The following is a 12,765-nucleotide window of genomic DNA, read 5'->3' as shown; positions in this document are numbered from 1 at the left end:
CCCATCCCATCCGCAGCCACGACTCTGCGTTGTCTGAGCTATTGATTTCTCAGCTCAATCGCCCAGAGCACTCGTCGTCTTCTTGGCCGTCTTTTGCATCTGCACACCGCTCCCGTCGTCACACAAACCAAGGCGAGACTAAAAGGGTGCCAACAATGTTCACTCGCTCAAAGGCCCACTGTGGATAGGGCCGGCAATTGGCACCTCTCCGTCCATCCAGCCGGAGGCAACGGCCACTGACCAAAATAGCGACGACGTCTTGTACTCGTGCAGCTAGACACTATGCACTAGCGGGCGTAAACTCTGTGGGGGTACCTGAGCGCTTGCAGACTGCCCGCCATTGGTCACCTGCTCCACGCCCAGCCTCTCGACCGATATCCAGTGCTACCAACCACGACCGAGAAGTGCCTCTGAGTACAACTCGGCGGCTCACACGCCAGGACAGCTACGACGGGCTCACACCATGTTCTTGTTCTGTTCCGCCGTATCCATTGTGTGTATTAGTGGGGAGGTAGGGCCACCCTAGTTTAGGAGTAGAGCCGCCACCTGAGAACAAGACCCATCTCAAACACTTGTCCCTCACCGTCTGCCCATTGCCAACGCCCAAGAAATTGCATCCTAGCCATTTCCATATCACGACTTTAACATAGCAAACGACAGCGTTGGCCGATTCACAGCCTGTTTTCTCCATTTTACTCACGACACGCCTTCCAACGCCTACCGTTTCACCACGACCTCGCGTATCAAAGTACCCGATCCGTCAGATAGCGTTCTCCCCCAGTCCACTCGTAAATCCGCCCACGCCGGACAAAAATCCTCCCAAACAATACCGCGACACGACAAGTGCGCCTGTCAGATTGACGCCGATATTAACGTGTCGACTTTTGCGCTTTCAGTTGCAAATCCTGTGGCTGCCTCTTTCTCTCCGTTGTCCTCACCAAAACCTGAACCCCTCAAACAAAGGCCAAAGCGAAACATTGCTCGTATCGCTGCATACCGCTAGCCATCATACATACACGGTGTCGTGCATTACCCCCGAGACCGCCAGCCGTTGTTAAGCCCCGAATTTCTCCCCTAAAGACCAAGGAAAAAATGGTTTTGTGCCTGGCGCTTCAGGTCTGAGACGCTCTTCACACACTAGGCGCTCGCGCATAGCTGCGAACCCCTCCACTACCCTCAACTCCTCAAATCTACGCCTTAGGCTTAGTGGGCGTTGGCGCCTCCACAACTGCCTTGCATCGCTTCCCTTCCTGGCTATTTGATCATTTATCAAGCTTAGTCGAGTTGGTTATACCAGAGGCCTACCAGGACATCGGCCTGAGCCACATCCGTACCGAACCAGGCCCTGTCAGTTTCAGCACAGCGTGCCGCTCTACCCACTCCTGCGCGGCTCCTCACGACTCGCACACTGATCTGCGTCGGTGAGCTCGGCTTGTTCCTGGGCTAGACATTCTAATACCCTTGGTTCCCAGCCAGTCTTGGGGTCGTCCTCCACCTCCACCCCTCTTCCTCGCACACCACTCCGCCCGTCCCGGGACACCGACATTCTTTTCTTTATTTCGTATCTGGCTGGCCGGGTCGAACTTCGACTGGATCGTATTGCTTTTCTGGTTGAGGTTCGCTTTTTACTACGCGTACACTCTTTAATCTTTCATAATCACCGTTGAACGGACCGTCGCAACCACCACTACCACCACCACAGCCTTGCAGCAACCACCACCATGTCTGGAGGAGGAGTCTCATGGTCGCGGCTCTTTACGCCGTCGAAACTCGCCTTTCATTTCTTCTTCTGGGGCTTTCATTTTGCCATCTTCGCCATAGGATGGTACGCACGTTCCCATCAAACTATTAGTTACGCATGTCTGACATAACCACAGGTGGAAGCAAGCCGGTGATGCACGTCTAGCACCTCTCAACGCTCTTCAGTTTTCCGTCTGGATATCTCGTGGTGCTGGTCTAGTCCTCTCAGTCGACACAATGGTTATCGTTATGCCCATGTGCCGAAACATCCTCCGATGGCTGCGACCCAAGGCGCGCTTTATGCCTCTTGATGAATCCATGTGGTTCCACCGACAAGTCGCCTATGCTATGCTGTTCTTCACGATCCTCCACGTTGTGGCGCATTATGTCAAGTGAGTGGCGCCTGGCGGTAATCCATATGTCTAAGCTAACAAAGGTAGTTTCTTCAACGTCGAGCGTGTGCAAGTGCGACCCCAGATCGCTCTTCAGATTCACTACGCAGAGGCTGGTGGTATCACGGGACACATTATGCTTCTTTGCATGCTGCTGATGTACACCACGGCCCACCACAGGATCCGCCAACAATCATTCGAGACCTTCTGGTACACCCACCACCTGTTTATTCCGTTTTTGCTCGGCATGTACACACACGCAACCAGCTGCTTCGTCCGTGACACAGCCCCAGCATGGTCTCCGTTTGATCACGACAACTTCTGGACCCACTGCATTGGTTACGAGGGTTGGCGATGGGAGCTTGTTGGTGGCGGCTTATACCTCTTTGACCGCCTCTACCGTGAGATCCGCTGCAGGCGCGAGACTAAGATTGTCAAGGTCGTCCGCCACCCGTACGATGCTGTTGAGATCCAGTTCACCAAGCCCAGCATGAAGTACAAGCCTGGACAGTGGTTGTTCCTGAATTGCCCGGAAGTCAGCTACTACCAGTGGCATCCATTTACCATTACTTCTTGCCCCAACGACCCTTATATCTCGGTCCACGTCCGCCAGGTTGGTGACTTTACTCGTGCGCTCGCCGATGCGCTTGGTGCCGGTCAGTCGCAATCCAAGCTGTACGACGAGCTGGACCCCATGGGCATGTACGAGATTGCTCTGCAGCATGGCCAAAAGATGCCTGCCCTCCGTATCGACGGACCCTACGGAGCTCCTGCTGAAGATGTCTTCGAAAACGAAGTCGCTGTCCTCATTGGTACTGGTATTGGTGTCACACCTTGGGCCTCGATTCTCAAGTCCATCTACCACCTCCGCCTGAGCCCCAACCCACCCAAGCGTCTCCGTCGTGTCGAATTCATCTGGGTCTGCAAAGACACGTCTTCCTTTGAGTGGTTCCAAACGCTACTCTCCTCTCTTGAAGCACAGTCTCTTGGTGGCGCAGACGGCGACCAGTTTTTGCGCATCCACACTTACCTCACCCAGAAGATGGATGCCAACACAGCGCAAAACATTGTCCTCAACTCTGTGGGCACGGACAAGGATCCTCTTACCGAACTCAAGTCGCGTACCAACTTTGGTCGTCCCGACTTCCAGCGCTTGCTCTGCGGTATGCGTGACGGTATCCTGGACCGCACTTACATGAACGGTCTCGAGAGCACGTTACGCACCGAGGTGGGAGTCTACTTCTGTGGACCTAATATTGCAGCTCGGGACATCAAGAAGGCGTGTAAGCAAGCGACTTGCCAGGAAGTCGACTTCAAGTTCTGGAAGGAGCATTTCTAGACGTGTTGAAAAATCTAGTTGGGATTCTTTTTTCGCGATACTAAAACCATCTTGGTTCAAGGCGTGTATTTGACTATTGTTCTTGCCCATGTTATGATCATAGCTCCCCCGTTGGAAGAGGTAGCAACCTACGGGTGCACCTGTTTTTATTTTTCCTTTTTTATTTTTCTGTCGACTTTACTCCATATCCAATCTACTATCTACAAATGCAAATCTAGAAGACCTATTTTACTACATACTATCCTTCACACATGCACTGATTTCATACATGCACATGCTTGACTGAATTTGAAGATCTTGATGGGAAAAATTCGTACAGTATAGATGAACAATTTTTTTGTCCCATGTGCGCGAGTCATCCTGTCTTCCATCGAACCATTGTCGAACGACAATGTAACCTGTCAGTCATGTCAATCACGTCGAGTGCGCAGGGGGAGCGACTCCGCGCCTGTTGGCGCTCGTTCGGCACATCTGGTTTCCGAAAGCTTGCGCATTGACAAGGGAGTGCCTGAGGAACAGCAGGTGTGCTTGGCCTGGCTTGTCAGGCCATGGGAAGGCTTGGTATTCCGGGCAGACGAGCGGGATAAGATGAAGGGGGTTCTTGGCGGGAGTATGGCAGGATGCTATTACATGTGTATGGTACTGGGAACTGGGATTGCGAAGAGCTACTGTGGAGGTATATGTGACGGCGCTGTACCTACGAGTTGTGGCGTGATGAGACACAGGATGGCTCTGCGTCGAGATGCGCATACAAGCGCAGAGGGGCAGTATGGGCTGATTGTGGTCTCTGGTCATGAGTTAGGTCGAAGAGATGTTGTAGTCGCAGGTCACATATACGCAGGCGAGATTCTCCGGAGTAAGTAGTATGTATGTATGCGGTGCAACAACCAACGCAGTCCATGTGTCATTAGTAGCAAAACCCCCCAATACTTGTCGTTCTATTTCAAGTCACGCGTCCAGATATGCTCACTCGACTCGGTCACCGGCCGACCATGCACACTCGGCTCAAGGCCGAGGCTCAACACCACGGCTGAAGTATCGTGAAATCTGTCTTTGTCGCTTGGCGCGCTGCAGGATACATTACCAGAAGCGGTACTAGCTCCAACCCTACCACCCCATGCAAGCTTTCGTTGTCCGACCCCCCCATCCAAGAGGCCTGACTCGGGCTGGCTCCAAGCGGCCAATTGCGGACTTTGTCGGGTTCCCATTCGTGGAAGTAATCCGTTCAACCCGCGGTCCTGTTGTCAGTGGGGTCGTGGCCGCGACCGTTTAGGAGAGATTATCACAACGACGCGTGCTGGCTGCCCCGCACCAATGATGGCCAGGCGGGACAACCACAGGTTAAAGACCATGGCAAGGCGAGACGGGCAAAAAGAATTGAGGACCTAGACCGTCGGGCCCAGCTGATCTGCCTCGCTGTGTACTTGTCCCTCTTCTGCTCTTCTCCTCCTCTTCTCCCTCTTTCTTTCCTTCTTCCTTCTTCCTTCTTCACTTCACTATATACCCAGGCTTTTCCGCTTCTTCTTCCTTTTCGTATTCTAAACGGCAAAATCACAAGATGAGTGCCACAGAGATCAAGGCCACAAAGGCAAACATTGGTGTTTACACCAACCCCGCCCACGATCTATGGGTTGCAGAGGCAGAGCCAAGTCTGGAGGAGGTGCAAAGAGGCGGAGACTTGAAGCCTGGCGAGGTTCTGTTGAACGTCAAGAGCACTGGTATCTGCGGTAGTGATATTCATTTCTGGCATGCTGTACGTTTCTTTTTTCTTTCTCAGTTCCCCCGGTCGACCTACTGCTGCTCAGGACTTGTTGTCAAAAAATTGCAACAAAATTTCGTTTCAACGAGAAGCTTTGCTGATTTTGTATGCAGGGTTGCATTGGCCCCATGATTGTCGAAGACACACATGTCTTGGGCCACGAATCCGCAGGCACAGTCATGGCCTGCCACCCCTCAGTGACACACCTCAAGCCCGGCGACCGCGTAGCCATCGAACCCAACATCATCTGCGGCGAATGTGAGCCCTGCCTTACAGGCCGCTACAACGGCTGCGAGCGTGTTCTCTTCCTGTCCACCCCGCCCGTCACCGGCCTGCTGCGCCGCTACCTCAAGCACCCAGCCATGTGGTGCCACAAGCTTCCAGACAGCATGAGCTTCGAAGACGGCGCTATGCTCGAGCCCCTCAGCGTCGCTCTCGCAGGCATGGACCGCGCCAATGTCCGTCTCGGCGACCCCGTCATCGTCTGCGGCGCCGGCCCCATCGGCCTCGTTACCCTCCTCTGCTGTCAAGCCGCGGGCGCCACTCCCCTCGTCATCACCGACATCGACCAAGGCCGCCTCAACTTCGCCAAAGAGCTCGTCCCCAACGTCCTCACCCACAAAGTCGAATTCAGCCACACCCCCGAAGACTTCCAAGCCGCCATCCTCAAGCTCACCGAGGGTGTCGAGCCCTCACACGCCATGGAATGCACGGGTGTCGAAAGCTCCATCAACAGCGCCATCCAAACCGTCAAGTTCGGCGGCAAAGTCTTCGTCATTGGCGTCGGCAAAAACGAAATCAAAATCCCCTTCATGCGCCTCAGTACCCGCGAGGTCGACCTCCAGTTCCAGTACCGCTACTGCAATACCTGGCCCAAGGCTATCCGGTTGTACAAGAGTGGCGTCATTGATCTCAAGAAGTTGGTTACCCATCGCTTTAAGCTCGAGGATGCCGTCGAGGCGTTTAAGACGGCTGCGGATCCAAAGACGGGGTGTATCAAGGTGCAGATTCAGAGCTTGGATTAAGTATGAATCGGGGGAATTGGATGTTGATGATTTGACGTATTAGCTTATTTTTTTCCTTCTCATGGCATGTAGAGTAGAGGGGGAGGGTTAAATTCCCTCTTTGTAGTCATGCAGTTTTCCCGCAATGGAACTTTCCTGCGGCTTTTCTTTTCTTTTGTTGTTCTTGGTTTGCTAGGTATGACGGAAGGGAAAATAAATCAAGATATTTGCATTGATGTTTGTGTATAATTCGATTTTGCAGTGTACATTGCTAGTACTGTTGAATGTCACGTGGGTGACATTATTATCATATTATAAAACGAGATAGACATGGTGGAATAGAGATGATATCTAATCGCTCATTTGTGTCGAGTGAGGAAGGTAGTTTATCTGTTCTGGAAAGAAATCCCGATATGTATTTACGCTCTGGTCACGTGATACTACATCACGAAATATTGGTGGGAAATGATACTTTCGTCATCATTCTTGTTTATTCGTGGTTTGCAAGTTCTGAATGTTTAGTTTGTTCACTTCTCATCTATCTTTGCGATCGATGACCTCATACGTCAAATTTCATCTTGCTATTCATTTTTTTGGTTTGCCTTGGTCCTAGTTGACAATACCCAAATATCAGCATTATGGCCCGTAAGTGGTATCTAAGTGGGATGATGCTTTAGCTAGACATTAACGTCCCTATCCGCTGCTGCGATGTAATGTCTCTAGCTGCTTTAGTTGCCTGATACCAGGACTGCTGTTTGCCCATCGCGCTAGTTACTCTAGCTGTCATACCATCTAGCTGGTTGAGATACTGATGTTCGATACACAACTAGGCGAGATTCGAGAATAGAAATTCCTAACATCTCGGTTTAGTTGTGGCTGGTGAGAGTGGAGTTTTTCCAGAAATAATTGCATCCGCTTTCTTCTTCTACGATACATCAATCGGATCGAATATAATATACAGCTAATGCTACGATTACGACGAAAGATGTTTGAACAGGCCACGTATTCTTGTTGAAAACACCATTGAGTAGGATTTAATTCCCAACACTGGTCTTTTTGTCCGATACAGAGTTGCGGATATCTTTGTTCTGCTGAACAAGGACATACATCTTTTCTTTTTTTTTGAAAAGGTAGGGCAGAGCTGGAAGAATTATTCACTACTAGCAACTACATGTCATAGTATGCAAAATGAATCGCACTACTATCGTCCAGTATAAACGTACCTGGTACACGTCACAAAGATCCCACTATCGCTTGCATGTGCTGTCCACACACTCAGATCCTATCGCTCCACCATTGAAAGTCTCAGCATCCATCACCTCCATGCATTTCCTTACGTCATAAACTCAACGCCTCATGTTTCTTTACGCGCCAAGCGTTGGAGACATTTATTTCTCGCATCTCATACCCGCCCGAACGGAACGCCTGATCATCCAAACGGCGGCGATCGAAGGCTTCCAATAAAGGTAAGCAGCCCTTGCATCGATGTCATGCTGCGCAAGCGCCCGCTGCGGTACCAACCTTAACATGACTCGACAGCATCTTCTTGCATATTGTGGCGACTCTGGGTAGAGTGACGCTGATTTTGTTTAAAAAAAAGGGGGTCGTCTCGAGTTTCCTTCTGCACTGATGCTGGAAACGAGGAAGCCTGGGGCGAATGGTGTGTAAGACAGGGTAATGATTGAGCAATCGCATTTGGACCTTAAGCCTGAATTGTAGTCTCTCGGACGGGATGCTTGGGCTGTGGGTAATCTGGTGTAGAGGGTGTAATGGAGAGACGGAGGATATGCGAATACATATATTGGCACTACTCGTGTTGCTTTCTCCGTTGAAAGCCATAGATCCTTCAGATATCTATTCCTTACTATCATACGTTTCTTCTTTGTCGGATCTCAAATGAGATACCTTGGTTGCGCGATGCTATAGCTATGTTCACATATGCAGTATGAGGACTTACCCTGCCTCTTTTATATCATTTAGCAGCCTATAAATCACTTCGAGTGAGTCAGAGTGACGGGAAGCATGACTCGCAACCTGTCCACACGACCAGGTACTCTCGATACGAGCTCCCATAGTTGCGGAATGTGGGTCGCAATACAAAAAGTTTGGACGGGTGAGCATAAGATCATCACTGCGGTAATAAAGTGGAGAAAATAGCGGGTGGATGAACGATAAATCAAGAATCGTTCACCCAAGCTTGAACGGAAGGGCAAATAGTCATGGGAGGCATATGGAATGACATACATTCACCTGTCTGCATCCAAAAGGGTGTAAACTTAGTACAACGGGTATCATGGATGTCTAGCCTAACAACACCTACATGGAAAATACATTCCTATACGAGCGAAAGACAGGTTAGTTCAACGTCACTGTTCCCAAACTCTGTGCAACTAGTAATATAGCCTCCATTTTCCCACCCGAACCACAGATCGGGGAACCCGAAGAGCAGGTCCATCAGTGCTCATGCATAGCATAATATCCACTTTGATTTTTCTTACTCCACAAAATTTAGATGTTGAGACAGATTTCGTGCCTGGCCATGGAAGAAGCGACCAGACTCTACCCTTCCTCCATATCCGTGCTTACATACACAGTAATCTGACGAACACATCCACCTCCCGCACGTCGAATTTGCACATTATCTGGTTGATTACGTGTCTGTACGGTAGCAATACATCAGACCCGTTTGCGCTATATCTCGATACATACACGGCATTGCTTTGTTGACAATGCCGTGCAAACTATCGGATCCCGTCACTGCATTGGTGGAAGACGCATCCGAAAATCGAACGATAAAAACAACTGCCGGAAATCCCGCAGCTCAGGTGACCACGCTGTGAGTTGAATGAGAAAACATCATCTGCATGGGTCAGCTCCCGCGGTTCCGCTTACAAGGTGAGGTAGAGAGAGGAGGTGTATATCGGCCCGTCTCAGCTTGGGTGTTAAGAGAATGAGCCAAGTAGTGTAGACGCGTCCAACTACACTGTCAACTGCCAAGATCTGAATATCAGGTATTCGCAATGAAGTTGCTAGTTAACTCACTAGAACAAGAACATAGCTACTCTCTTTTTCCACCTCAAGATAGGCACTTCGACACATTCTAGCGGAGGAAAAGAAACATGAACCCCATGCATTTCACTCGACGACAGCGTGGCACAGCCTGCATGCACAGGGAACACCATACTGTGTAGCTACCCAAACTCGGAATTTCCAGTCCCTATATCTCAGCATCCACAAACTACGCGTCGTCATAAATTAAACACATACAAAATTCGATTTCTGTAGCATAGCCCCGCTTCCCCAACGGACCCCCACCCAACCCCCTCATCCTTGCTGACCGGACCGGTGCGTAATACCAGTAAGCACCATGCAAGTAGGCCAGAAATCTGGTATTCTGAACTTTGGAAAGCCGACTAATAAAGAGATATCTGGGGACATGGGAGGAGAGGGGATATCCCTTGGCAGGAACAAATGGGACGAAATTTCTGGTCCACGAGGGCAGACCTTGGATAAGCTGCATGCGGTACCGCACCAAATCCAGGAAGCAAGGAAACATGTATGCGAACCATTCTGGTCGCCGGGGAGAGAGAGAGAGAGAGAGAAAGAGATAAAGTTTGCGAAGGGCAAGGGGTGGGATTGCTCGGATAGATTGAGATATGCTGGTCTAATGAAGCCGCTACCATTCCTTCTTCGCGGGCGGAGCGGACGGAAGATCTCATGGCGGTAGGGTTGAGGGTTTATCTGGTTTTTCCAGCCGAGAGGACGTGGGAGGGAGAGTTACTGATGGCAAGAATATGCGAGAGGGTCTGGTTTCTTGGGCTATGTACGGAAAATGCCAAGAGTAATTGTTTTTCAACATCGATATTCTACGTCTGTGTGTTGAGATACACTCGAATGTGGTTTAGAACTCGATGCAGGTGCTTGGTCCGTTCTGCCTCGCGTATGCAAGTCCTGTAATACAGTTGGCCATTTCGCACCGATATCATTACTTTCTTATATGTGGAGTGTTGGAGTAAGGGCAGAAGTAGTTGTGTCCTCTTCAGGCCCTTTTCTCCCCGAATGCTATTCAGATTGTGGAAGATGAGGGGCAGAAAGGATGCTTCAGAGAGAAGAAATCGGCGATTTAGGTAGGAGGAATGACAATCATAAACCTCCTCTGGTCGTCGAAGTAAGCATCACATCGCCCAGGGTAGTTGTGAAAGCAGCGAATCGGCTGTAAAAGCATCGTCAGCATGCCGTGTCGAAAAGTGTGAGTGGAGAAAAGATGACATGCATGTCGGGTGCTTGCAAGCTATCAATAGCCTCACTTCATGGTGTTGTAGGAGAATATAGGGGATCAACTTGAAGTCTTGAAGTACTTACCATGTCGGCCCGGAGGAGGTGCATTAGAATAAGTAGGTGCCCAGCGACAAGTAGATCAGTAAATGTGGGTTGATTGTGGCGAGCAACATATGTAAATCCCCAGAAAGATCACTCTATAGGAACTCTGATTGGAAATAGGATTCAGGGGGAATTTTGGTGGGGCGATGATATTCAAGCTTTTTGGCGTGCAGGTGCCTGCCACTACCCAATCGTGTTCCCAGGGGTGGTGAAAGTATCGCCAAAGTTTCCTTAGACAGCCTCACAACCATGGGACATCCTAGTCCGACTTTATCTTCCACGAAACACCCTGGTGGTCTCTGGACCCTTTAAGTACCAACAGCGGCTATGTACATGTCGATCCCAATCTTTCATGTTCGGAGCTACTAAATTCTACTGAACACAACAGCGGTCACAATCCTTGCCGACGATCACCGCGTACAAGTTCCAAACTGTCCGCTCAGTAGGAATCTGAAATGCACTGACCGTTTCACATCGCATGCATGGCATTGGCATCAAGGTTACCGATAACATTTTGGAGTCATCCCAGGGATGCTTTCATGGTTCGTGGAAGCCCAAAAGGTTGCAGCCAGGGCAGGCCTGTCACGTACCAAGATTCCGACACCTGCATCTAAGCACATATATTAGCACGGATCAGCGCTATTCAACCACGGGGCAAACTTCGCTTACTTATATATGACCCATACAGACAAAATGACTTCCTAATCTCTTTATAACAACAATAGCCGAGTCATGCCAGCAACAGACATGCGACTCTTGCCATTTCTGGCGCTCATAATGTCAACACAGCCAGCAGTTGCATTGTCATTAACCGTTCGTAATGCAGCCGAGGACATATCTGAGGGCAATGAGAGTTCAATCGTGCGTGCTTCCGTAGTGGTAGCATGTATCTTGTATGCCTTTCTCCTTGCATTCGTTCAAGGTAAGTACAGCTCACACCGAGTCATGAACTGCTGTGATCGCTGTTAGTTTTGATCCTTGCTCACTGTGCGCAGGTTATCGAGCAGGCCGCATGGCTGGTCAACAGTCCAAGAGCAGAGTCTCAGACGTTCTAGTATTCGTGCAAGGTTTCTTTTGCACGATCCTCATAATTGCGGCTGCTTTGGTGGTGGTCACAGGGCCCGGCTTGCATGGATATGATGAATGCCAAACTGCTCTTATCATCTGTGTTGTTGGGTTTGGAGGGACAAAGGTCGCTCTGTCAGTCTACCATAACCCTATTCAAATGGCAACGTGCTTATGTTTTCAGGTATCTTTTTCTGCTTGAGCGTGTTCGCATCGTCCGGGCTCCGTTCATCAATCGCTGGCGTGATCCACTATACGTCGCTGGAGGGTTTCTGGTAGTGAGCAGCTTTATTGCAGTAACGGGTTCACAGTTTGCCAGTCGAATAGTTGTATTCCCAGGTGCCGGCCGTGAATGTAGCATCGGATTTCGTCCGCCGACTGCCTATCTCATTGTGGCACTCGATGTTACTGCCAACCTAGCTCTGACGGGGATCTTTATATGGCAACTTCGTCCAGCTGTGGCTTTGCAAATACCTCGAACACCAAGCACAGCCAATAGCGCTGGAGGGGCAAACGATTCCAACACCGAAGGAATCGGACTATGCATAAGAAGCGTACGCAATACGGTATGGGGCTCTTCTCTGAGTAATTTGCAAGTCATGTTGGTACGGAACGTCGTCGGCGCGGCCATCATGCTCGTCAGCTCTATTACCTTCAACGTCCTCATGGCTAGCCAAGATTTTGCAAGACAGGGTCATGTTTGCCTGTTGCTGTGTTTGACCGATGGTTAGTACCTGCACCTTATTTCTCTTTCTGTACTGAATGTTGTCCTAGTGGCCATCTGTATGCTTGTGACGCAGTATTTGACGATGCGCTCGGTCGAACAGGAGCCCGCATCACAGAGACCTCCTCGCCCTGCACTGGAGATATGGAATAGCCCAGTGTCTCCCTCGAACAGTGCACTCTCCAGCGTCCCTTATCTAGATCTTAGCAACAAACATCTCAAAGGACATGTGTGTACAACTGGGCAGCTATCATCTCTTGACTCTGCGATCGGCAAAAGCACACACCCTACTCGGGCCCAACGGCTGCTGTAGCAGAATTTCAATGAAATTGCCCGTGCTCCGCACGGGCCTATCACCTCAA

The 12,765-nt window shown here is 50.2% G+C and overlaps 5 protein-coding genes across 5 annotated transcripts; 4 read left to right on the top strand and 1 right to left on the bottom strand.

Annotated features, from left to right (window-relative positions):
- Nucleotides 1–75: 75 nt before the first annotated feature.
- Nucleotides 76–240, top strand: COCCADRAFT_102858 (uncharacterized protein; the record flags this gene model as incomplete). The annotated part of the gene is made up of 1 exon (XM_007716682.1): nt 76–240. A coding segment is annotated over one exon (165 nt), but the record flags the coding sequence as incomplete, so codon positions are not given.
- Nucleotides 241–1,721: 1,481 nt separating this feature from the next.
- Nucleotides 1,722–3,471, top strand: COCCADRAFT_7175 (uncharacterized protein; the record flags this gene model as incomplete). Its single annotated transcript, XM_007716671.1, has 3 exons — nt 1,722–1,825; nt 1,878–2,132; nt 2,181–3,471. 3 exons carry the CDS (start codon nt 1,722–1,724, stop codon nt 3,469–3,471), a joined length of 1,650 nt encoding a protein of 549 aa, XP_007714861.1.
- A 414-nt stretch (nt 3,472–3,885) lies between these two features.
- COCCADRAFT_38988 (uncharacterized protein) lies at nt 3,886–4,221 on the bottom strand (the record flags this gene model as incomplete). Its single annotated transcript, XM_007716681.1, has 2 exons — nt 3,886–4,139; nt 4,173–4,221. The coding sequence occupies 2 exons, from the start codon at nt 4,219–4,221 to the stop codon at nt 3,886–3,888; spliced, it is 303 nt and encodes a 100-aa protein (XP_007714871.1).
- An 808-nt stretch (nt 4,222–5,029) lies between these two features.
- On the top strand, nt 5,030–6,255 carry COCCADRAFT_102890 (uncharacterized protein; the record flags this gene model as incomplete). Its single annotated transcript, XM_007716680.1, has 2 exons — nt 5,030–5,224; nt 5,344–6,255. The coding sequence occupies 2 exons, from the start codon at nt 5,030–5,032 to the stop codon at nt 6,253–6,255; spliced, it is 1,107 nt and encodes a 368-aa protein (XP_007714870.1).
- Nucleotides 6,256–11,391: 5,136 nt separating this feature from the next.
- COCCADRAFT_7173 (uncharacterized protein) lies at nt 11,392–12,716 on the top strand (the record flags this gene model as incomplete). The annotated part of the gene is made up of 4 exons (XM_007716670.1): nt 11,392–11,536; nt 11,610–11,814; nt 11,864–12,405; nt 12,454–12,716. 4 exons carry the CDS (start codon nt 11,392–11,394, stop codon nt 12,714–12,716), a joined length of 1,155 nt encoding a protein of 384 aa, XP_007714860.1.
- Between the last annotated feature and the right edge of the window lie 49 nt (nt 12,717–12,765).

Source organism: Bipolaris zeicola (assembly GCF_000523435.1).
Source record: "Bipolaris zeicola 26-R-13 unplaced genomic scaffold scaffold_149, whole genome shotgun sequence".
In the NCBI taxonomy this organism is placed as follows: Eukaryota; Fungi; Ascomycota; class Dothideomycetes; order Pleosporales; family Pleosporaceae; genus Bipolaris; species Bipolaris zeicola.
The sequence above is the reverse complement of the archived record's forward strand: the minus strand, read 5'-3'. Positions and strand labels throughout refer to the sequence as shown.